Genomic DNA, 25,936 nt, shown 5'->3' on the forward strand with positions numbered 1-25,936 from the left:
GAGAAAGATAACTCTGGCTGGAGTCTCAGTAGCGGAGAGGGTTTTTTTAGGGCAAGAAAGGAAGGAGGAAGGGCACGAGAGAATGTTGGCTTGAACCAGACTGGTTCACAGTGGGGATAGAGAAATTAGATGGATCCAAGTAGCTTTGGAAGTGGACGGCTTGGTGATGAACTGAATGGGAATCTGAATGCACTTCCAGAAACTCTACCAATTAGAAATTCACTGGGTTCGCAAGCTTCTTTTATAAAAATGCAAATACATCTAAGAGGCTTATGACTGGGGTGAGGGTGTAATTTAGTCTGAATTAGTTCCATCAGCTTACTTTCTGCTATCACCTAGCAGAAAGTCGGTCATACTAAAGAGGTGAGTTTTACTTTGGGAAAGAATGTTTTGCATGAAGGATATAATCGTGTGTGGGACAAGAGGTGGAAGTCTCTGGAAAAACAGAAACATGGAGGAACACACAGGAGACACAGAGAGGCGATAGCAGCATTTGAGAGGACAAAGAACAAGCAAGCTGGCCTTCTCTGAACACTTGCCTGATTGCCTCGTAGAGGCCGGTCCCCAGTCTTTAACAGTGGGAATGGTCCCATTTCTTGAAGACTTATTTTAAGGAGAACATCCCTCCAGGTTATAGCAGAGGGGAGGAAAAAAATGAAAGCAACAAAAATCCTCAGATGGTATTAAGCGCTGAGAATTTCCATGTTGCTTTGTTTAAATCCAAGCTAGGCTACCCAATTCCCTGCCAATATTTCGCTAACATCATCTGACAAATAGGAAGTTTTAGACCTGGGATATTAAAAACAATCACCAGTGCCACATGAGATAGTTAACTATTATTGATCAATGCTTAAAAGTAATTTCAATTATGTTATTTTAAAGATACGTTTTATACTTGGTAGTAAACATCTATAATTTTTTAAAGTCCAGTCTTTTCAGATACAACAAAAGATTAATTTTTTTTTATTGTTTTCCTTTTTCTTTGCGTACCCACATGTTATTATAAAAATGAGGACATAGATCCTGAAACATTCAAAATGCTACCTTTGCATCAAGTTCTGCATACATTTCCAGCTTCACATGAAACCTAATGCTTGGAGCTAAGATAACACTACTGGGAAGAATGAGTAATGCCCCAAAATTTGGCACACTTCTAACCAAGGCTTGTTGGTTGATGCTACTGCATATAAAAGAACAAAAACAACTCACAACCCAAGTAAAACCACTCTCTGATATTTTGTTTTGTATTCATATTCCAAATATGAGAAAGAAATCCTTTTTATCTAAAAAACAAACTTACTAAAAAGCAACAACAACAAAATAAACATTAGCCAGAAGTTTGGACCAACTAAAGTTATGAAACTTTTTTTTTTCTCCAAAAAGCAAAGCATTAAATGGCAAGGTAAAAATAAACCTCTGTGCTAGCCAGTAAAAATTCCATGGATTTATGCCTTTCCATGTGAGTCACAAGTCTAATGGCAGGTACATCCAGTCTGGCTATGGAATGGAACAGACTGTGTTCGTCTTACATGCTGTCTTCAAACACTCCTCCACCTCTGGCCCAATCTCTGTCCTGCTGCAGAAGCAGGATCCCAGCCCCCTTTAGCAGTATGATGAGCCCTCCTCTCTCAGCATTCCTGTCTCTACCTTGAGATAAAGCCTGGGACAGCATGTCTGCATGAAAAAAAAAAAAAAGGCACAGTGGAATCATGTCCTCTCAACATCATTAGTCCTTGCCAAACGTTGTATTTTTATAGACAAGAAAACTGAAGCACAAGTAGGCTTTAAATCTTGCTCCAAGTGGTACACTGATTAAGCGTCAGAGCTGGAATTTGTCAGGTATTCTTCTCTGAAACTGTTGGGAGACACTTCTCCGTGCATCTTTCACATTTCTATACATTTTGCAAACAGAGGCACTGACAGTCTTTGTTCTGAGCTATCTTTTCAAAGATATTTATATAGCAAATAGCCTTGAAAAATAGAGCTGGGGTCTCATTCTGGAGCAAAGAGAAGGTTTCGTCCCGTATAACAAAAATAATGTCTCTCTCTAGAGCAAAGGGCGGGCATGCTCACTGCCCATTATAAAACATCCCAACTCCCTAAGCTCAGAGCTCCTCCACTGAAACACAAACCACAAGTATACAAGTGTCACCTAGCCCGCTTCACACCACCCTGTGGGAACCCGGAATCCGTGAACCAGCGCAAATGCTGGTGGTCAGCCTGCTGCGGTTGCTGTAAATAATAAAGTCGTTTGTCTCTGACCCAGGAGTCTCATGTCTTCCGCCAGTGCCCAGGAAAGCAGTGGCAGGCTGACTTGTGAGCTTGGAAATAGGGTGAAATCTCAGACCCTTCATAGTTTTTGCCAGAAATATAAAAAAATCATAGTGATGATCACATAAAGAGAAAAGGATTAAATACTGTGAGGTCCATTGCTTGATTTTTCGCATCTAGGAGGATCCATTTACCATTGTTTGAGCATTATGTGTTAGGTATGATATATAAAGTGCTTTATTCTTCAATTCCACACACACACACACACATAGATAGGATCTACTATGTTTTTAAAATTAAATTTATGAAATGATTTTCATCATCCTCACTTTATGGTTTAAAAAAAGCAAACAGAAAAACCAACAACCTCTGAATCACAGATCTAATAGGGGGCAGAGATAAAAAAAAATCTCTGGTTTCAATAATTTGTGTTTTGTCTACCTCCAAATGAAACCTCTGCCTCTCCTAAAATGGCAGAGGCCATGTTGACTTTAAATAAAATGGCTAAATTATAAGGTAGTTTGCTTAGTTTTACTATCTTACCTCTTTAGTATATATTTAGGCACCGACATGTTGGTACCTAATCTGTATTCAATATTGAATAGTTGCTATTCACAAATAGAATGTATTTAAACTTGTGAATACTGAGTTTATACCACATAGTATATATTCATAGCAACAGTCTACAACAAAAGCTATTGTTTACAAAGTTTAAATCGGAAAATAATGCCTTGGCGTTACATGCTGTCCTTTAAAGCTACACATCTAAGAAAATTATCTTCAGCTAAAGAGGAATAACATGATAGAAGAAATAATTTTATTTAAGAGGCTGTATATTCCACAAAATTATCCTGTTAGTCACAGAGCTAAATAGAAAATTAAAACACTAGACAGAGAGTGGTGAAAGGACGACCTATGTCTAGAGCCTATAGATGTTCTTGGGGAAAAAATATTTAAAGCAAAAGAAGACAGTTAAAAACTTCCTGATTGTATGTGAGCAGAATATAAAATAGGAACTTCTGTGAGAGTTCTCTGAGGAGCATTTCTAAAGTGATAATCCAGGGGAACCTGGGTGGCACGGTTGGTTAGGCGGCCAGCTCTTGGTTTGGGCTCAGGTAGGGATCTCAGGGTGGCTAGGTCAAGCCCCAGGTCAGATCAGGCTCCACGCTCAGCCTGGAGTCTGTTTGGATTTCTCTCTCTCTCTCTCTTCCTGCTCCCTCTCTTAAAAAAATCTTTAAAAAAAAGTGATAATCCATTTCTGGATATAAATGAGCTTTTATTCCTGTCTACATGTCTGCTAACTCTAATGCTAAAGAAACAAAATGTTTTGAATCCATCGTTTTGAGATGTAAGTAGCAACAAAAAATATGCAGGTTCCATCCAAAATGTAAACAAATCTTTTTTTCAAATTGCCTAAAGTATTCTTAGATACCTATTAATAATATATTAATGGAAATGATTATTTTACTCGGATCTCACAAAAACATACTTTTTTATAAAGTAAAAAAAACAAACAAAAAACAACAAAAAAAAAAAAACCTACCCAGCTGAAGTTTATAGAAACAAAAACAAAACAAAACTTAGGGATTATGGAGTCAAGTTACACCTGCCATATAAAAACATTAACTGTAGAACCAAGGTTACACAGCTATTTTTTTTTTAAGATTTATTTTTTTATTTACTTGTGATAGACACACAGAGAGAGAGGCAGAGACACAGGAGGAGGGAGAAGCAGGCTCCATGCCAGGAGCCCGACCTGGGACTCGATCCGGGGACTCCAGATCACGCCCTGGACCAAAGGCAGGCGCTGAGCCACCCAGGGATCCCCTACATAGCTATTTTTTATCTTAGATGAACACCTTAGGTTGAAAGTTGAGTTGTTGATTCATTTTTATTTTATTTTAATCCTTGATAAATGGCAGTAGTCTTCACAGTGGGACATGCCAAGGTGGTGTATGTTTTGTGTGGAAGCTGAAAACCCATGGAAAACCCCATGGGGTATCTTGATCCCACTAGGACACAAATTAAATTTTTAAAAACAGAATTGAAGCTCTCTAGATCTAAATTGTAATTATATAGTGAAATACTTTCTAGGGGCATAAGCTGTTCAACATTAAATGGATTTTAACCAAGAAATTTGAGGAATCTTTCACTCATGGCTTTTAGAGTAAGCTATAATTTGATCTATGAAGACTTGCAGACCATCTGATTTTTTTCTTCTGGGAATCGATGAGAAAATGAGATGTTAATTTTTGTCCCAAATTTCTAATGTCAAGACGTGGAAGTTACTCATTCAGTATCCTATCTGAAACATACAAAATTTTTTGAGGGAATTTTTTAAGCAGAAGAAAATCTGTTAATATCAGAACTACCTAGTCATGAAAAAAATTTTTCTAAACCTTGTTTTAAGTAATTAAGGAGTATTTTAGTAAGTATAATAACTACTTATAAAATAAAACAGCAACTATTTTAAAGACAAATGCAAAGGAAAAAGGGAATATTCACCTAGAAAGTTAGGATGCAAAAGTAAAAGAAAGAATACCAATGTTATGCTTGTATTCCTTTTTATCAGGGTCTCCCCATGGGCAAAACCTTGTGGATTCTGAAAGATTTGTAATTGTGGAATGATAGACGGAGGAGCTAAATATGCAGGTCTGAGATCTCATTATTCCGTATCTGGTGATGCGGCCTACATATCTTACATGTTTATGCATAAGGAAGCAAACTAAAGATTACCTGGAAATCTCCTAATTATTTGACATAATCCTTCTTTTCTGCAAAGCTGATGCTGTATTTCTGGTAATATGTTTACCTGAAAGGAATGAGAAAGATTCTAGTGAGTTAGGCATTCATAAATGCTAAAGCACAGGAAATGCAAAAACCCACAGAGTTATAGTTATGAACTATTGTCTACCTCGTCCACACCCTACCTTCAAATCTCTGCAAGTCAACGTTCAAATCCAGAATAATAAAGTGGTTTCTTTGATAATATAAAACAAAAACTTGCCCTTGGAAATCTTTAAAATATTTGGGAACACTTCTGAAAACCTTGATATATTTCAAAGCCATGATAAGTGCTAAAACTAAAAGGAAATACTAATGTCCTTATGGCAAATAGAGTGACACAAATAACTTGACAGCGGCCAAGTTTGCTTTTTTCAGAAAATGGCACTACCAAACTCTGAAGATCCAAAAGCACTCAGTGATTTGAATCACAGACATTTAGTGGAAATTCAGTGCTAATCCTGTTTCAAACTTTTATAGACTTCACTTCACATTGAAGGGCATGATTGCTTCCAGATATAAAATCCAGTCACCGCAAAACTGTATTCTCACAAAAATTTGTTCACAGAAAGCTTCATAGAAGTTATCATAAATTCAAATATATGTTTTACCTTATAAAGAAAAGAGACACAAACAAGCTCAATTCTCTCCTTCTCTTCTGAATTTACAGACTGATTATCAAGCTGTTTTCAACTAAATTCGGAGAAGAACGCCCCAAATGGCAAAGCCTTGTTACAACCAACAGAAAGAGATCGCGGTAAATTAGTTTGAAAATCAGATTCACTTTTGAGAAATTGGTGATTGCTTTTAAATTAACTCACTCTAAGCTTATCAAGTATTGTAGTTTCTTCACTGTGTCCTACTGACGAGTCCTATTAGAAAAGAACCTAGCTGCACTTGAAGAGAGAACCGGAAACACGGGTTACACTCCCACGGAGTACACTCCCACATGTCCACGGAGGACATTTAACAGAATCATAACCCTGAGCACGTCACTTTGCTTCTCCTTGTAGAGCTTTTGGCCTCTGAGTTTCCCTGCTTCTGTAAGGTTTTTATCGATTCAGTAATTCAATCATCAGGGGTAGTTTTTTACAAAACGATCCGCTTAAAATGCTTTGAAACAACGTGTTGATTAAACATTCTCCAACCCTTGTTCACTCCACTCATTTAGTTGGCAAACAGTCAACTTTCAGCCCACGTTGTGAATGAATGAAGTGGGGGCTTGAGCAGAACCAGCTCCTGTGAATCTGTGTGAGCCACACTGTTAAAAGCTCAAGGTTGAAGGTCTCCAAAGATACCAGAGTCCGAGGCACATTCCTCTGGCCCTGGGAGTGCAAAGGCTGTAAGTGTGGTACACGTTAGACTTTTAAGGGGTCTACATTTCTCAGATGCAAACATGAGAAAGTTCAGAGACTAAAAGTAAAAAAACAAAGAATTTTCAGAAGGTCCTTAAGTTTACAATTCAGACTTCCTAAGAATGGCTGGAGGGAAGAGAGGATATGGCAAAAGTATAGAGAAACTTCAATAAAAGCTTTTATTTTTTTTTTCAAAAGGATAATATACAAAGACTCTTTCTAAATTAGATTGTTGGAATGCCTGGGTGGCTTAGCAGTTAAAGCATTTGCCTTTGGCTCAGGTCGTGATCCTAGAGTCCCGGGATCGAGTCCCACGTCGGGCTCCCTGCATGGAGCCTGCTTCTCCCTCTGCCTGTGTCTCTGCCTCTCTCTCTCTCTGTGTCTCTCATGAATAAATAAATAAAATCTTTTTAAAAATCTTTAAAAAAAATAAGTAAATTATATTGTCAAAAGCTTTAAAAGTCAATAAACCTGAACCATTTCCTCTTTCACCGGGCAAAATCACTCAGTTGCTACTGACTACATAGAAACTTTAATAGAAGGACTCAGAATGAAGAGTAGCATGAGGTAAGTATCATTAAAGGCTATGTGGTGATGAGGTCCAGTTTAAACCTTCCTCCTGCTTTTTGAAGAGTTCAGAGCCAATGTGCTGTTACAGCAGGTGCTTAGAGCATCCTGGATGAGCTGTCTCATCCTAGACAAAGGAATGGAAGAGGCCTGGCCAAATGAATAATCGTGACTTAACTCATGGGACAGAGGACCTTGTAAAGGTGCTGCAAAGATAGAGTACAGCTTGCACAGATTTCAGCAGAAGTGTCGGTCACTGTATCTCATTGGAGAGGTGACTTTCTATATGAGACCTGAGGTCAGAAGAAAAAACTGACTCAGAATCAGAAAGCAGAGCCAAGCCAAGGGAAGCAACTGCTCTCAGGCTTCCGCCTTCCGCTTTTCCATCCCCCACTCAGTGACCTCTTCCCCTGTTCCTTCCTCCAAAGCACATCTTTGGAATTCACAGAGTCTCCGCAGATGACATAACCAAGGTGACACGTGACACAAGAAATATCATTTCCATTCTACTCTGTAACAGAGCACCAGACTAAGCAGTTAAACTGAATAACTTGGCACAAAGAAACATATTCAAGGGCTGTGGGTCATACAGCCATAGCAAGTCAGCTATATTACGTGTATTTTCCATCTATTCTCATCATTAAACCTAATAAAGCTCTTCCGTAAGCTAATATAAGATAACATTATTGCTTTTTATTCTTATTTTTATGTACATCATAAAATATATGAGATTTGCATCATTATCAAAAGGAACGTATTCAAAGAAGTTTTCAGGTAGTTTTAAGGTTCACAGCAAAATTGAGCAGAAGGTACAGAGATTTCCCACATACCCATTGCCCCTACACATGCACAACCTCCCCCATAAACAACCCCCCCCAGAGTGCTCCTTTTTTTATACCTAAAGAATCTACGACACATCATTATCACCCAAATAATTATTTTCAATATATAATGATTTCATATTGGGTTTGAACAGTTTACATACACATATGCAAATGTGTATATTTTATAGAAGCTGCTGTTTTTCTTTTTCTTCTTCTTTTTTTTTTTTGAAGCTGCTGTTTTTCTTGGCATAAAACCTTTTATATCTTTGAAAAGATTAGAATGCATATGAAAAATGATAATGATGGTGGAGCCCTGGGATATTTCTGAGATCAAATTGAGAAAAAGGAAATGTACATTTAGACAGATTTTAATCCCAGGGCACCTGGGTGGCTCAGTCGATTGTCTGCCTTCGGCTCAGGTCATGATCCCAGGGTCTTTGGATCAAGCCCCCGCATCGGGCTCTCTGCTCAGCGAAGGCCTGCTTCCCCTCTGTCTGCAGTTCTATCTACTTGTCTCTCTCTCTCTCTCTGTCAAATAAATAGATAAAATCTTAAAATAAGAGAGGGCAGCTCAGCTTTGAAAAAAAAAAAAAGGAAGAAAGAAAGATTTCAGTCCCCACATACCTTCCACAATCCTAACCTGAAGGTCATCTACATCTAAATTGTTCCTATTACATATTATCAGAAGCAAAAGTAAAACATCCTTCTTATTTGGAGATTTTTGTTCATTAATAGGAACAACAGTATATAATTTTAAACATTCAGAAAGTGTTTATAAATGAAAAGTAATACTAGTGTAATACCAATAACTCATTAAGGAGAGTAGACGTTGGAATTTGGACTACTTATAAAGTGTAAGAAAGCACTTGGGGAAAAAATTGGGAGGGCTCACGCAAAGTGACACACACTTCACACTGTATCTTAAGGGACTTCTTTTTTTTCATTAGATTGTTACACACATTCTATTCTTTACTTTATCAAAACTCAGGTGTTCTCCAAAAGCTGTTCAGTATCCTCCACAAGGACGAGAATTAATGACAAGAAGAGTCATTATCTCCTTGTCTCTCCCGTGCAATTATCATTCCATCAAATTCACCTGAAAATGTGCTCAAATGCTTTATAATAAGAGCCATTTCAGTGGTTCTCAGTGCTCCAAGTACTAAAAACAGCATCCTGGTTTTAGGGACTGCTAATCCTACAAACATTTAGAGCTAGAAATGAATCCCTCTGCTCTTGAAACATTAGAGCCTTTCTGTTAAAGGTGAAATAGAGCCCCAGTTACTAAACTTAGTGTTACCCCAAATAGTGGACCTCACTTCACTTTCAGCATCACAGGGACCAACAGTTTTAAAATCATGTTCCTCTCCTTCTGACTAGAGAGACTCCAGGCCATTCATTTTTTCATAACAAATCTTAAGATCACTTTCGTTAAGTGCTTAAATTCCAAAGCTCTGATGGGATGAGTAACCCTAATTTGAGCAGGAGCCCTTTCTTTGTTCATCTCAGAATCCCCAACAAATTGGAAGCAACTTCTGTTTTGAATATTTATGTTGACATAAATAAGTCATGGTTCATAAAGCTTCAAATTATTCATGCTCCAACGTGACAGTTATCTAATATGAAGCATTTAGAACTAATGCATTCTTTAAGAGTATTCATTAGCATAGTCTGTAAATGCAGTCGGTCCTAAATATTTATCCAGAAGAGGTTTATAGTGATGTGGTTAGGAAAACAAAATTTGGAGCCAAACTGCCCGAGTTTGAATCCTGGTTGCCTCATTTATTAGCAATGAGAACTCGGGCAATTCTCTGAATTTTTCTGCACGTCAATCTCCTCGTAGGTAAAGAATGGGCAAAAATAAACATGTGAGGCTTAGAGTGATGCGTGGCACCAACAGGAGGCCTTGGCAAGAGATCGATGGGTAGGAGTAAAGAGAGCACTTAGCTCCCTGGCTTCCTCTCTGCAGGGCTATGATTTGGCAATGGCACCCCCAACCCCCGCTCCTTTGCAGCCCCTTCCCAGTGAGGCCTCTTTCCTGGCCTCAGTTCTCATTAAGTTTTACAAACCACTCCTTCTACATACCCTTCCTCAGACCAAGGGTAGTGAAATCTTACGAGGCTGCTGATCCCTGGTGCCTCTAATCCTTTTCTCTCCCTAATTTTTAAAATTAGATTGTCCCTAATTTCATTTCTCTTATTTTGTCAGAACCGCAATAAAAAGCTCCTTCATTGGTTTCTCTTCAGTTAAATCCTTTCAAATACGGCAGTGAAACGCCGGGACACCTGCACCCCAATGTTCACAGCAGCAATGTCCACAATAGCCACACTGTGGAAGGAGCCTCGGTGTCCATCGAAAGATGATGGATAGAGAAGCTGTGGTCTATGGATACAATGGGATATTCCTCAGCCCTTAGAAACGACAAATACCCACCCTTTGCTTCGACATGGATGGACCTGGAGGGTATGATGCTGAGTGAAGTAAGTCAGTTGGAGAAGGACAAACATTATATGGTCTCATTCATTTGGGGGATATTAAAAATAGTGAAAGGGAATAAAGAGGAAGGAGAAAAAATGAGTGGGAAATATCAGGGAGGGAGACAGAACCTGAGAGACTCCTAACTCTGGGAAACGAACAAGGGATGGTAGACAAGGAGATGGGCAGGGGATGGGGTGACTGGGTGACGGGCACAGAGGGGGGCACTTGATGGGATGAGCACTGGGTGTTATTCTATATGTTGGCAAATTGAACACCAATAAAAAATAAATTTATTAAATAAGTAAATAAATAAATAAATAAATAAATAAGGTTCCTTCCAATAAACATACATTTTTCAAACCAAAAAAAAAAAAAAAAATATATATATATATATATATATATATATATATATATATATATATATATAGCATTTGTCTCCTGCCTGGAGGTTGACTGATATTCACAGGGAAGACCGTAGACTTTATCTCACGGTTGGTGTAAAGCTATTCAAAGGTTAAGTGCACGAGCAACCGGGTTAGTTCAGCACTTTAATATTTCTCATCCTGACAACCGTGGGCAGGGTGGATTTCAGGGACAAAGCACTTGCTTCAGAAAAAGCAGTGAGGAGGATTCTACGACGACCCTGGTGAGAAAAGGTGATTGGCCAGGATAGAGGCAGCGAGTAGGGATACTTGAGAAATAAAATACTTGAGATGTACTTAAAGTTCTCTAGTAGTGGTGATTGGTGGAACGCAGGTGACACGCGAGAGGAGGGAATCAGAGGTGAAGGCCGGCTTCCTACCGTAGGGAGTGACGTTGTGGTTGATCATGCTCGTGACCAATAGAACAGGAGTCCTGCAGAGCTACTGAATGCAAGAGTAGCAGTGACTTACGAGGGAACGTACGAGCTATTTTTCTCCCTGTTGATTTGGGGCGTCTGTGTGACACGAAGGTGATATTTAATAGGCAGTTATACATGTGCGCCTGGAGACTGGGAAGAAGCCTGAATTTTAGATGTACCTTTGGGAATCCTCAATCGCCTTGGGAATGGTGTTGAGGAACACAGGCATCTAAAGTATGAGCAGAGGAAAGGTGGCTATGAAGAAAACAGAGAAGGAATGGCCAGAGATGGACAAGAAGAAAAAAAGATGATGTGCTCAACCCAAAGGCCAAGGAAGTCAAGAGCTACCAGGAGGAAGGAGATACCAAGATTATCAACTGCAGAAATACCAAGTAATCAGTGTAGCTACTACAATACTATTTCACTACTGAGAAATAACTAGCAGCTCTGATGCTTTTCTCACATTAAAAAAAATATTATGGGCCAAGAAATGCTGGCGTTAATATCCAAAAAGCCATTAAAGTCTGCAAACATTTCGAAAAGGATATTTACCTTTTGATGTAAACCTAAAAGGCACATGTCTTCCTTGGATATGCAAGGTTTTCCACCAGCTTTCCTAGAAGACAGGCAAATGAGGAGATCCCAAGAGCCCAAATCACCTAATAGCAAAAGAATATTGAAAAATAAATAATTTTTATCAGATTTTTGAAGGCACCATTCTTAGACTTAAAAATTTTATTATTTAAATCCTAAAACACAAATGATTCTGAACATATTTAAGTCAATATTTGAAGTAACTTAAATGCAACTTTTCTAATGTAGAAATATTTTTATATTTATTATTATATCAAGGAAAATTCACTTATCTAAAGTGATGTCATAAAACTAAAAGACTAGAGGTTAAATGTTTTAAGTCACTAACTTTGTACATTTATGAAGTCTTATTTGGAGATTGGGAGGAAAGAGGATTATAAAGTCTCTTAAGATAGAGGCTGGTTCCAAAATCAAATAATGATAAGAAGTCAAAACACCAAATATTTTGTTCTGGACTTTGGTATCACCGTTACTTTTCAGAAAACTTAAACATCGGATATCCCTTTATAAGATTTCTTACAAAGAAAAAGTTGTTGTCAGCAGAAAATAAAATTCAATGAAAATTTTAAAAAATAGGTTTTGTCTAAAAGGAATTTGTGGTCTAGTTATAGATAGCAAAGCTGAGGTCAAAATACAGAGTATAACATGGGCCGAAGGAAATGATATTTCAGCTATTTACCAAGGACAAAGCTCTTTGCCAATAAATCCTAGTAACTTGCCAAAATAATCTCAGAAGAGTACATTCTTGCATAATACTTGGACATTTGAAAATTAACATGTGTTATACGTTTATTTTCCCTTACTGTCTTTGATTTATTTATGTAGGTTTTTATCAACATGTCTTGCATGTAATTGGTACTTGAAAAATATTTGTTAAATGAGGGGCGCCTGGTGGCCCAGTCGGTTAAGCGTCTGCCTTCGGCTCAGGTCATGATTTCGGGGTCCTGGGACTGGCATCGGGCTCCCTCTCGGCGGGGAGTCTGCTCTTCCCCCTCCGTCTGCCCCTCTGCTACCCTCCCCCCAGCTGCTGGTGTGTGTGTGTGTGTGTTCACGCTCTCTCAAATAAATAAATAAAATCTTTTAAAAAATTGTTAAATGAATGAACAACCAGCCCGTGATAGGGCAGTAAACATGTTGCTTCAGACGATATAGAAATAGGTACCTCAGCAATAACCTGCAAACACTACATCATGTACAAAAGGATTGATATTACTTGGGAACTCTCCCCATCTTGGGTGGAAATCTACTTTTAAAAAATTAAGCGATTTCTGTCCAGATGGCCTCTCCTGTTGATCAGTCCTAAGATAATGTTCCTGCGGTAACTATTCGTGCCAGACCTCATCAGTCATCTTTCATTAGGTACTAGTGGCTTCTAAAAAGCTAGGAAACAACCAAATTCTGTCTTTTTTATGGTTTCCCAAAAGAATTTCTCACTTGAACACGTAACGCTTTCAAAGAAGGGCTTTCCAGGGGGCGGGAAAGATTGATAATGAAGAGTGATCTACGACCATCAGGAATGAAATGCCACTGTGCACCCACCACGTCCTTTACGTCTTGACAAGCTCTGTGCTCTCTGGCTCTTTGGAATGACCCTGTTCCTCGAAGAGAAACCCTCTGCCAAACTAAAGGATCCGGAGAACTGAACTCAGTTAACACGGGAGCTCCCATCCCAGGGCTTTTCTGTTTGCCTCATAGATCTCAAGAGGCTGGAATATAGCACAATAGTCCAAGGGGACCCGGAAAGATGCTGCAGGCAATTTAGGGGCGGGAGAAAGTTCTGCCTGTATTAGCCACCAGGCCTTGGCGGGAAGGTCTACGCTGTCTCATGCATCCTCACGTTGAAGGAGACTCCGAAGGATTTCCTAAAGCCCACACCAAATATTCTATGATGATTCCATGACTTTATTGAAAATGTGCACCTGGCACTTTCAGCCAAAACTTTTGATATGAAGTCAAAAGGGAAAACACAAAGATGGCTGCATTTGGCATTATTTCTAGCCCAAGACACACTAGAACTCTAGAAGAAACCTCCTGACATAACATCCTCAACCAAGTATTTTAAGAAGATAAGGATATGCAAAGAGAGGCTTTCAAATCGTGGACTAGATTGTTTGGGCATTAAAAATACAGTAGCGGGGGGCACCTGGGAGGTTCCGTCAGTTAAGGTCGGCCTTGGGCTCAGGTCACGATCCGGGAGTCCTGGGTTCGAGCCCGGCTCCGGCTCCCTGCATGGAGCGTCTGCCTTGGGCCCAGGGCATGACCCCGGGGTCCCGGGATCGAGTCCCACGTCGGGCTCCCTGCATGGAGCCTGCTTCTTCCTCTGCCTGGGTCTCTGCCTCTCTCTCTCTCTCACTCTCTCTCTGTCTCTCAAATAATAGAATCTTTTAAAAAAGACACAGTAGGTTTTATATTTCTTCAAGGCTGACACATGCCCCCCCTCACTACCCAAGGCATACACACAATTTCTCAATTTGATTACAATATATATCTCTAAGCCATAAATGTTTAAAACTGGAAGATACATTTAAATAATGCAAAGCATTTAATTTATTAAGAACCTCCTATGAGCAGGACATTGCACTAGAATTATGAATGTAAATAGCAAAAAAAAAAAAAGAGAGAGAGAAAGTACAGTCACCGCCTTCAACCATCTGTGGGGGATATGAACATTAAAAAGAATTTAGGATAACTTATAAAGTGCCATACAGGTTTTTGACATTCATAAGGGACACCACGTACCTCTCAAAAATATTTAACAGATATTTTAAATTTAAAATTAATATCTCAAAAATACTTTAGAGCACAATAAATTTACCCTTAAAATTCAAGTAAGATATAGCCAAGAATCTCAAGACTGCCTCCACAGTCTGAAAAATGCTGATTGTTTCCATTCAAAATTCCTATTTAGCCCCTTTTAAAAGAAAAAGCTTCATTTGTTTTATGAGTGGCACCATGTATCCAAACTTGGTTTAAAAAAATCCCAAAAGCCACACTGAAGTTTAGAAACCAGGCAGAGGGGGATCCCTGGGTGGCTCAGCAGGTGAGCATCTGCCTTCAGCCCAGGGTCCTGGGATGGAGTCCCGCATCAGGCTCCCCACGGGGAGCCTGCTTCTCCCCCTGCCTGTGTCTCTGCCTCTCTGTGTGTCTCTCATAAATAAATAAATACAATCTAAAAAAAAAAGAAAAGAAAAGAAAAAGAAACCGGCAGAGAAAAAAGCACATTCACTAGCTAAGTAAATCACATTCAGAAGTCAACATTGGAGCTTTTGGGAAACAAATATGTGCCTCAGCAACATTACAGGTTGCTGAATATCGCGGAGCTGTGGGGCCACGCTCAGGAGCTGCAAGCGAGCCGAGCCGTGAGTAGGCCAAGGCCCAGGTGCACAGCAGGGACTGCAGGCTGAGGGGCCCCCCGGAGAGATCAAGCCTGCATGTGGGGTGGTGCGTTTGGCCTGCACGATTTTTGTTTTGTTTTTGTTTTAAATTTTAACTATTTGCCAAAATGCGAATGTCAGTGTAATTCACACCAAGACCCAGATTCCTGCTTTCATTTGAAAACTCGGAGGCTGTGGTCATACTGGGTCCCCTGATGGGAGCCGAGGACAGCCTCCCACATTCCCTCCACCTGGCCATGTGGCCTGGCCTGGCCCCCCTGCCTGGCTCTGCCTCCCAGGGGAACGGTCGGGACCCCATGTAAAACACTGGGTGTCAGTTTTGCATGAATTGCTCATTCAGCAAGATGATGTTCCACGCTTTAGCTTTCAAATGAATTAGAGTCGTTCATTAGGTAAATTGGCCTTGTTAAGAGGCCAGCAGGCAAATTGATATTTGGTCAGTTGGTCTTCAAAGGATGTCTGAACACACCCTTTGATCTTCAGATCGGGCCACGCTCTCCTGCAAGGTTGAGTAAGGTCATTTCAACTCCAGAGACGTTTTATTGGCTGTTAAAGTTGGTGAGGACTGAAGTGTGGTCTCTTAGACTGGAAAAATCAGGAGAAGCCTGTGGACGTCCTTTTGACTTAGGTCTTTTCTCTCCAGTTGGACTGGAAGAGTGACCCGTGTACCACTCCAAGGTGGGCCAGCTCTCATGTCTCCCCTACAGTTTCTCTTTGGACCCTTTATGACCTTCAGCCTGTCTCAAGGCTGTCACCATAGTTATAAGTTGCCTAGGACTTTTTTTTTTTTTTTTTTTTTTTTGAGGCACCTGGAGTGTGTTGGCCTTCCTCAGTGTTTCTTCTTCCCTGGACGGTTGACATTATCAGAGTGTAAGAGCTAAGAGGTCAGACTTGGATTTGGGAAAAAAAATAACCAGGCAAAGCCACCCTTGGCCGAATTGGATGGTGGTTTCTTAGATTTTCCTGGCAGAGGGAAAAGGAGACCTTTCAATGGTTCAGCCCAGCTCCCTACAATATTGCACCAGGATCTGAGTGCCAAAGCCACACTAATAAATAAACAATAGTACTAGTAGTAGCAGTGATGATATCAACAGTAAATCTTTCTTGAGCCCTTACAGGAAGCCCGGTACTATTCCAAGTATTTGTATTAATTCATTTATTCCACACCATAGCCTCCTGGATATGATCATTCTCTTTTTGAAAAGCACAGTCAGGTTAAATAACCTGTTCAAGGTCAGCCATCTAGTTAGTGGTAGGAAGAAAATTTGAACACAGGACGTTTAGCTCCAGGGGCCGCATTCGTGGCCGTAACATCATTATCCCTTCAGAAACCACAGAGGCAATAGAGAAATTCAGCTTTTGCTACCTCCCGTGTTTTAACTTACGCAGAACTTCCAACAACCCTATGGGGTAGACACAATTATTCTACACACTCTACAAGAGAGGAACCTGAGACGAAGAGGAATTAGATAGCTTTGGTATTTTTCCAACTACTCTCCAGCACAGCCATGTCCTTTGGGGCCTTAGAGGCAAAAAGGACTGTCTGTAACAGGTACCCCGGGCATTCCTAGACCCTCACCTAGTGCCCCAAAGCATTCTTAGCTACCATTGGTAATTTAAGTAAAATGTTTATCTGTAGAAGGAGGGAGCACTCAACCGCACATATACTCAGGAACTATAAATATTAACCTGGCCTCCACCTACTTTTGAAAAGAAATCTCTAAAAGTTTCTTAGATTTTTTTTTTTTTTGATGGTTAAAATGATTTCTTTCCCTGTCACAAAGAAACCAGAGTGAGACTAACTCCCACATTGGACTTGCCAAGCCCATAAATAGAGAGGTCATAGGACATTGTTCTAGGAAAACAGGATGTGGATGTTCTGTTCTTCATCTCAAAATTACAAAAACATGAAAAACCTATATGGGCTCCTCCCCATAATCTGTGGAACAAAATTGCTGATAACACCACCCCAACATGCCTCCTCAGTGTTGGCTCAGGGAGCAATGAAGACTCCACAGACAGGGTCCAGATTTATCAGCTCAACACAAAATGGTGTAGAGTTAGTTTCTATCGTTCTCTCCTCGTCCTCAGGAAGCAAGTAACATCCTCGGTGTTAAAATAAGAGCTATTTTTAAGGGTTTTGTTCTTGTTTTTGTTTTACTCAAGCATCTGCCCTACGGAGTGAGGGCTGTCTTCAGAATATTTCCAGTCTCTCAGAGGCGGGCTGCCATGGAAAGCAAACAATCATTTCCTGGCTCTCAGATGACCTCCCTCATTGATAAAGTTCACCGGGTCAGTAACTCAATCCAGAGAACAACAGAGAACTCTGAGATATTATCACTCACATAAATGCTGTTTATCCTCAAGGAATGACAACTTCAATTTTCTGGCGCACTATATAAAAATCTCAGAATATTAAGTCTATTCCTGCTTTATTTTTCATCATAGCATTTAGCATCATCTGACAGGTTATAGGTATCTTGTCTATGTGTTTATTGCCCGCCTGCCCTGCCCATTAAATGTGAGTTCCATGAAGGCAGGGCTGTGCCTGTTTTGTTCACTCCGATATCCTCAGGGTCTACAACAGTGGCCGGGATCTCAGAATTATTTGCTATATATTTGTGAGATCCACAGAGAATGTACAACTGAAGGTGAGCAAGAGATCAACAATGAAAACTCAACCAAAAGCCAGTATATTGTAAAAATTAAAAATGGAAGTAGTGAGGGAAAATATTAAAGTAGTCTTACAAGGACCGAAAGATACATTTTGGTTCTTAGTAAGAATAAGAGAGAAGTTAGCCTAAGAAAATAAAGTTAACCATTCCCAGCATTTAAGGGAATTTTTTTTTTTTAAAGAAAGGAGATTCCAAGTGCTTTACTTAGTGGAAACTTTTTTGTGAACACATACATCAGATGGAAGCAGAAAAGATTTATAAAGTCTGACTTGGAAAATAAACTTGTCCAAAGGCTTCCAAGATACATAGCTATAAAAGCCAAGCCTCATTTACTTATGCACAGTATTAGACTGTTAGATTCCATAAGGATACAAGGATGGTGATTTCCTAAAATGTATGGGGTTTTTTAGCATGAAATACTGAAGATGTTTAAATTATAAATAATGCATAATTTCCTCTATAAGACAAAATGAGAATATTTCATAGAGTCACTGTTCCACCTATATACTTTTTGTCTTCACAACCAGACTATCAAATTCTTACTGAATAACAAAGTATTATTTTCCCTGTGTCCATTCTTTATCAGAATTAGTAAATAATGTCACATTCACGAACACATGATTAACTTATTGATGACAAATTAGGTTCTATGCTTCATAACACCGTAAGATTGTTTGGATATAAAGTAGTCATTGCAAATACCTTTTGCAAGTATCTTTTCCTGAATCTTCCAGGTTGCATGAACCAGTTCTCTTAACTATATTCTTTATATGATGGATCTACAGAACAGTAGCCCACATTTTATTCTTGACTTTTCTTTAAGGACAAAACCATTCACATTCTTTTATCTAACACTGATTGTATTTTATCTAACACTGATTATATTGTATTGTAGACACTTAATAGATGTTTATTGGACTGAATATTGCAGAATTTAAGAGAAATCATATATATAGAATCTTTAGGTCGTCAGTGATTATACAACATGGTCACAAAATCTAATTAAATCTAGTTCCTTACCCCAAGAGTCTGGTCAAGGGTTTTTGCTTGTGATCCCTGTGGCTCCTTATCCTTTAAGAGGTGATGTTAAAAAAAAAACAACAAAAAAAAACAAAAACAAAACAAACAAACAAACACACCTTTGTGTTTTACCACAGAATTCTAAGCCATTATTCCCGCCCCACCCCCACACACACACGGTGTGCTAAATCCACACTAGAAATCAAGCTTTCCTATCCTATACCCTCTACCTTCTTTCTGCCCTGTGAAGATCAATGAGATCGTTTTTGTGAGGAGTTTTGAGCTCCTGAAATTCTTCTGCTCTACTCATAAGCTCAAGAAACCAATATTATGCTCAAATTTTTACAAAAGTTTAAAAAGACTCAGGCTCTGAAGAAATTTTCCATTAAGAAGAACTTGAAATGAAAGAGATCAGTTTATTCCTATGAAATAAATCTAAGAAATGTTTACCTTGGAATAATCCATAGGGTTTTTTAAATGCTATTTTTGAAGATTTTCAGGGCCCTTATTTAGTCTGCTACTGAAGTGTAATCAAACGTGTATTTAAACTTTTACTACTTTTTCTTCTTTCTTTCTTTTTTTTTACTGCTTTCAAGATTGTTGTCTATCTAGGATAAAACTCTAAAGCATTTTATCAAATTTCTAAATGTCTGGAATTGTCACCAGCTTAGAAGACCTTAAAGGAAATGAACACTTCAGCAATTTTAAAAATCAAACTGCACCTAGTGCCTAGATACTGGTTTCTAGGATCATCCTCCAATAAAGGGAACCACAGGTCCTTGGAGAAATGGCTGATTCAAGAGGCTGGAATACTAAATACACAAGATGAGCCTAGAGCATCATTGTGCCAGGAGGTAGGAAGAGCCCAAAAACCAACAGGGAAACAAACAAAAACAATGATCGAGGACGTCCAAGGGACACAGGAGTCAATGATCCAAACTGGAACACTATGAGCAACAGAATCAATGATATTGGATTATAACCCGAAGTATAAAATAACTACCTGCGAGTCCATGTCACCATGAAAAAATGACCCGAATAAGTAGATAGATGGGGATGAAGAGACCAAGCTTGTGAGTGTAAAAATACCCAATAATTTACGTAGCTTCTCCAAACTCTTCGAAGGGGCGGTGGAGCACAGCTTCCCGGTCCTGGTCCGGGGCTGAACACAGGGCATCCTGCCGAGAGTGCAGGATGGAGAGGGAGGTGAAAGGACGGCCGTGGGAGCCTGGCCCTGGGCCCCCACCCCGGGTCAGGGCTGACACGAGCAGCGCTGGGTCACCTGGAGCCTGCACAGCTCCATAGGGTGGGCCGAGCTCCACGGCTCCCCTCCTGCTCCTGCTCCTGCTCCTGCTCCTGCTCCCGCGGCCGCAGCCCCGTCTGATCGCAGGAGAAAACACCAGGCGAATCCCAGGGGAGAGACCCCAGAGGGCCTGGCCTGGTCCCGGAGCTGCCAAGTCCCCCAACCAACAGAGAGAGTCTAAGAAACAGTCACAGGTGAGAGAAGCCTAAGGACGCAGGGGGACCAACCCTAATGCGATGTCCTGGGTGCGGCCGTCAACCGAGGAAGGACATCACGTAAGAAAATCTGAATAAAGTGGACTTCAGGGATGGAAAGATCAGCCTGCACACGGCCTCCGGGGAAAATAAGACGATCGTTAAGTCGGTGGACGTAACCGGGCCGAAAGCCTCACGTACTAACTACGCATCTCACTAAGTCCTTCATACTCAGGGTGCTGCACTGCGAACCCAATCAGCACCGCAAGGCTGGAAGGCAGAGACAATTCCTCTTTATGCAAGAGGCATTGTATGCTAATAAAAATTCTAATGGTATTTAAAATACCGAGAATTGGAAAATAGATCAAGTTCGGGTTCCGAGACCTCCTGTTACCATGTGCAAGTCCCCAGATTTGTAGCCTTTTCTTACATACAACACTATTTCTCTCTAAATTCAAATCCTTTGGTGATTTCGTTTACATCCATTGCTTTAGCTATTGCCTCTTTGCCACCGACTCCCAAATTTACATTTCTCTACACTTCTCGTATTTCAGAGAGACATTTCCAGTTGCTTTCTAGAACAAATGCCCTGCCGAAGGAGTGGAAATCTGAACCCATTGTCTCCTGCCGAAATCTTGTCCCTCCTTCCATTTTTCTTAGCATCAAAGGCGTGGCCACTCTCTCTCTCCCTCAAGCTAGAAGGTATAAGGTCATCTTCAACTTGTCTATCATTCCCACATCCCATTGATTTCCAATTCCCATCCATTTTAAGCTGGAATTTCTTAAATATTTCCCGACCTTTCCAAATCCTATCACATTCTCTAAGCCTAAGATCTCGCCATCTCTGCAAAGTCTCCTAGGCCCTCTGCTTCTCTTTTTCCTTCTCCAACCCATTACAGCCAGAGCAATCCTCCAAAAGAACCAGATTTTGCCATTGCCAGCACAAGACAGATCAAATTCCTTAGCAAAGCCACCTGGGCCTCTTACACCTGCCCTCACCTGGGCTTCCAGTCACACCTCTCTCAAAGCAGCCCCCACTTCCTCTTCTGTCATCTTGACCCTTTGTTGGTCCCGGAGACCCCAAGCATTTACAGATCTCTATGCGGCTCTTCCCTATGAATGCTCTTCCTCACAAAATCCGCTTGAGAGCTCCCCGTTACACACCACACTCAGAATTGGCAACTTTCTTTTCTGTTCTGGGACGTTTTATTTGGCCCTCGTACTGCTTATACTGCGTCCGGTATTACAGTTACTTATTACAGCATCCTTACTACTCAACAATGGTCCTTGGACCTGCAACATTGTCATCAGCTGGAAGCTTGACAGAAATGAAAAATTTCAGCCTCCGAATTCGACCTTACCAAATCAGAATTTGTCAACAACAGGATCCCCAGATGATCTACACGCACGTGTATGTTTGAGGGGCGCTCATGTCTACCTATGCCCTATATCCTTGAAAGGTCTCACTCGCCTTTGACGTGCCCTCTCTCCCACTGACACCAACTTTAGTGCCCTACCCATAGTTCTTGTTTAATAGCCATGTGTTGACTGTAACTTGAGTATCTGGTGTCAATTATGAAATATCCTGATGCCTGAAAATAATGTCCTACTCATAATACTCGCTATGAAGCTGGTGCTTTAAACTGAGTTCTTTTAGGGGTAGCTGGGGGGCTCAGTCAAGTGTCTGCCTTCAGCTCAGGTCACGATTTCAGGGTCCTGGGAGGGACCCCCACGTCGGGCTCCCTGCTCAGCAGCTCCTCTGCTTCTCTCTCCTTCTGTGCTCTATCTCGCTCTTGCTCGCTCTCAGATAAATAAATTCTTTGAAAAAAATAATAAAATTAGTTCTTTTATTACTTAAGTACTTGACATGAGTTTTAGACAGACATTCCTTATATCAAATTCCACATTATGGAACAGGAGGTTTCTGCGTATAATTGGCATTGTGACACTTCATTTAACCAAATATTATTCCTTCTTCCTGTTTTATTAAAAGTCATTTTGCATGACTTCTTTAAAATGCAATGAATGCAACCTAGTCATGTCTGGCTTAACATTTTATAATAAGGCACCAGGGACTGTGAGCAATCTGAGAGGGAGGAGAGAGTCATTGATTTAAAATTTATTCTAAGAATAATTCCACACTAATTCAGCACAGATGAGAACTAAGGCTTAAGAAAATTAATTCACTAACATGAGAAAAAGAACCAACTCCCTCAATGGCTTATTACTTAATGCAACAAGTATTTTAGGATTACACATCTCCTGCTCATAATGCATTATTTTCAATCTCTTTGGAGATTTATTTAACTCAATCATACACTTCTGTAAGATATTGATAGAGCAAGTCTTATCTTCCATTTTCAAATCAAGCAGCAGATAATCTAATGAACTTGTTCAAGGTCATTCCAAAAAGTAGTTGTAATAATAATAATAATAATAATAATAATAATAATAATACCAACATTTAGGGAATAGGATGAAGACTAAATGAGTCAATATTTGTAAAGTGCTTAGAACAGTGCCTAGTACTTGATAAGCTTTACATTAGTATTTGTTTAATAAATAAATGAGTGGAAGGTATACACATGCAGATAAATTCCAGATAAAAATCCAGATCCAAAAAAAAAAAAAAAAATCCAGATCTTGATGAACTTTCAAGAAACAAAATATGTTATCTTCTGTATAGAGTGATACACGTCTAATTTAGAAAACACAGCGAATAATCTTCTCTTTCTACTCTCTGCTACCCCTTTATGTGTCTTCAATAGGCCTTCTTACCATAGAAGGAAAGACACTCATTAGTGGCTTCAATCTAAGGATAAGGAAGGACCTCATCTGTAGTGGGCCTCAGTTAAAATTCGTGCACATTATCTAGAACTGGGCTCAGCAGTTTTCTCTCATTGGCAGTGCAAGTGCATTTGCTAGACTAGGTGACACCTTGAGCCTTGAAACTAATGGTGAAGAAATGTACATCCTCATGAGTGAGTACCAACAGGCCCCAGGTGGTAGGTGTGACCCGAGCAGCGAGGCCAGCCCCCATGGCACCCTACAGTGGGTGCTTCAGGCAAGGAGGCACCTGGCTAATGGGTCAGCTGGGCTAGCGCCTAAGACAGGTTTCATCCACTTCACAGTTTTCTGAAAATTGGCCCTGCTCCTAGAAGCCAAGAGAATATTGGAAATGCCCCCTGAAGCTAATAATTCTGTTACCCATGAGATGAAGAATATTTAGGTCAGTGCGAAACTGCCAAGTACTATTGAAGCATACCATAAAGTGACTTGGTCTTGCACATCTAACAGGTATAATTTATCCCACAGATATTAACAGAGTTCTGAAAAATCATGGCCTTCCTCTTATAACATTCATTTCCCACCTCACCAGAGGCTTGGAGCACGGTTTGCTATTTCTCTCTCTTATTATTCATTATTCAAAATTCATATAGTAATCACATTCCTTTATTTTGATCGTTGCTATTTAAAATCATTTTCTTTGTTTCATTGACATTGTTAATTTTAAGATTCATGTGCATATTTTATCATGTTTTGATGCTCTTTCACTGCTATCAGATTGATTCCCACCAACAACATTGCTGGGTTAAAAAGTAGGAGTATTTTAAATTTTATGGATTTTTCCAGATTGCTTTCCAGAAGAAGACTATAACACTCCACATTTCCAAAGCAAGATCTGAGAGCTTCCACTCCCAGAATCCCTACCAACAATAGGTGAAGGCACCTATTTCGAGTTTTGCTGATTCTGTGAGTGTAAAGTGCAATAATCTACACTTTAAATTGTCTTTCTGTAACATTTTCTGAATTTCACCATCTTTTTATTCTTTTTTTTGCCATTTGAATTTCCTTCCTATAAGCCTTTTTTTTTTGTAAGTAATCTCCACACCCAACATGGAGCTTGAATTTACAACTTTGAGATTGAGTTGCCTTCTCTACCAACTGAGCCAGCAGGTGCCCCTCTCTAAACTTCTTATTTACATGCTTTGTATGAAAAAGTTTTATGAATAAAAATTAAGTTTAAAAAACAGCATTTATCTCTAATTGATGTGCAAGTAAACTCCCTTTTAATTTTTTTAAAGATTTTCTCTATCATGAGAGACCCAGAGAGAGAGGCAGAGACCCAGGCAGAGGGAGAAGTAGGCTCCCTGCAGGGACCCGGATCTGAGACTCCAGATGGGTCTCCAGGATCACGCCCTGAGCCGAAGGGAGACGTTCAACCACTGAGCCACCCAGGTGCCCCAGGAAACTTCCTGTGTAGTTAAAAGTTAAACTAATATGTCAGTTTTAACCTCATCAGATCAAAAAACATTTTAACACCTATTTCCTAAAGATTGTGAACTAGCACTGGTGATGAAAGCCAAAATAGGAACCATCCTTTTTTTAGAGAAATTCGGCAAGGAGAAGCAGTTTTAATATTTTCACCCACCCACCAAATAATTGAGTGTTACACTCAGATCTCCAAAATGTAATATAAATGAATACTGAAGCAAAGTTGTGTTGTATAGCAATTAGTTGGAACAATTCTAAATGTCTACCAAAAGGATTTAGTTAAAATACTAGGATATTCCATATAACGAAATACTAAAAAGAATGAAGCAAAAATTTTTTATATACTTTCCAGAAACTAGTGTGATTTTGTGGCTAGAAACTCAGGTTTGGAGAGAGACAGTTCTGGGCCAAACCGCAGCTGTACCAGTCCTGGGATGATTGCTCAGTTCCCCATCTGTTAGACAGAAATACCTACCTTACACACCCGGAGTGAGAATTCAGTAAGTTAATGCAGATAAAGTGCATATCACAGCACATTTAGTTAATAATAATCAAAATAGACCAAGTTAAAACTACTGATAGGAAAATTTATTCCCGTACTACGTTGGCATGGCGAAGCTATTATCAGAATATCAGAATATTAACATTTTGTCTGCTAAATCATGTGGGATAAGCCATTGTAGTAGGAGGCAGGAGGCAAAAGGGTAAGTAAGATGCAAGTGTGTGTGTTCACGTGTGTGTGCGTGTGTGTGCGTGCTTGGGCCAGCCCTGGAGAGATGCCTGGGCACATGCACAACATTAGCGGTGTCACCCCTGGGTGCTGGGATCTGGATTTAATTTTTCACATTCACCTCTGTATTTGCAAATATTTAACTCAGTACCGTGCCACAAAAATATGACATCTTTGTAAATGGGACTATTTTCTAAAAATGCAGTTAGAATACGCACGCATGCCGCCAAGAAAAGAAGTAGTATTCTCGGAGAAAAATGACACTTGTCTTTTCACACACTGCATAGCTTTCAAAGTACGATCCGATGTCAATTAACTGCTACACAGAAACAAAAATGTACAAAAAATGAACCTGGATCCTGATCATTTTAAAATTCAAAATGTCTCTGATATCACATAGAGTGCCTTAAAAATACTCAATGTGACAAGTAATAGGATTTCTTTCCATAAGACAAGAAATAAAAATCAGTCTCAGCGTGCAATAGTCATGCTGTGTAGTCATGAGTTAGAGATTTCAGGTACCCGCGGAATAAGGTCTTGCTGATAAATTTTAATATGCTATTTCTTCAAAAAAATGGACAAATAACAGAAATCCTTGAGTAAACAAATCAGTGGATATGCAAACACTCATTA

At 39.8% G+C, this 25,936-nt stretch overlaps 1 protein-coding gene across 2 annotated transcripts in view; it reads right to left on the minus strand.

Moving 5' to 3' along the window:
- Positions 1–25,936, minus strand: part of CPED1 (cadherin like and PC-esterase domain containing 1) — a 260,855-nt gene that overhangs the window by 194,676 nt on the left and 40,243 nt on the right. For both annotated transcript variants that reach the window (XM_072783304.1, XM_072783303.1), the window contains exons 3-4: positions 11,670–11,776; positions 5,008–5,083 (exon numbers count right to left, since the gene is read on the minus strand). In XM_072783304.1, coding sequence (XP_072639405.1) covers positions 5,008–5,083; positions 11,670–11,696 — 103 coding nt within the window. In that variant the 5' untranslated portion in view covers positions 11,697–11,776. The remainder of the gene's footprint in view (positions 1–5,007; positions 5,084–11,669; positions 11,777–25,936) is intronic.

This window comes from Canis lupus, chromosome 18 (genome assembly GCF_048164855.1).
Source record: "Canis lupus baileyi chromosome 18, mCanLup2.hap1, whole genome shotgun sequence".
Lineage (NCBI taxonomy): Eukaryota > Metazoa > Chordata > Mammalia > Carnivora > Canidae > Canis > Canis lupus.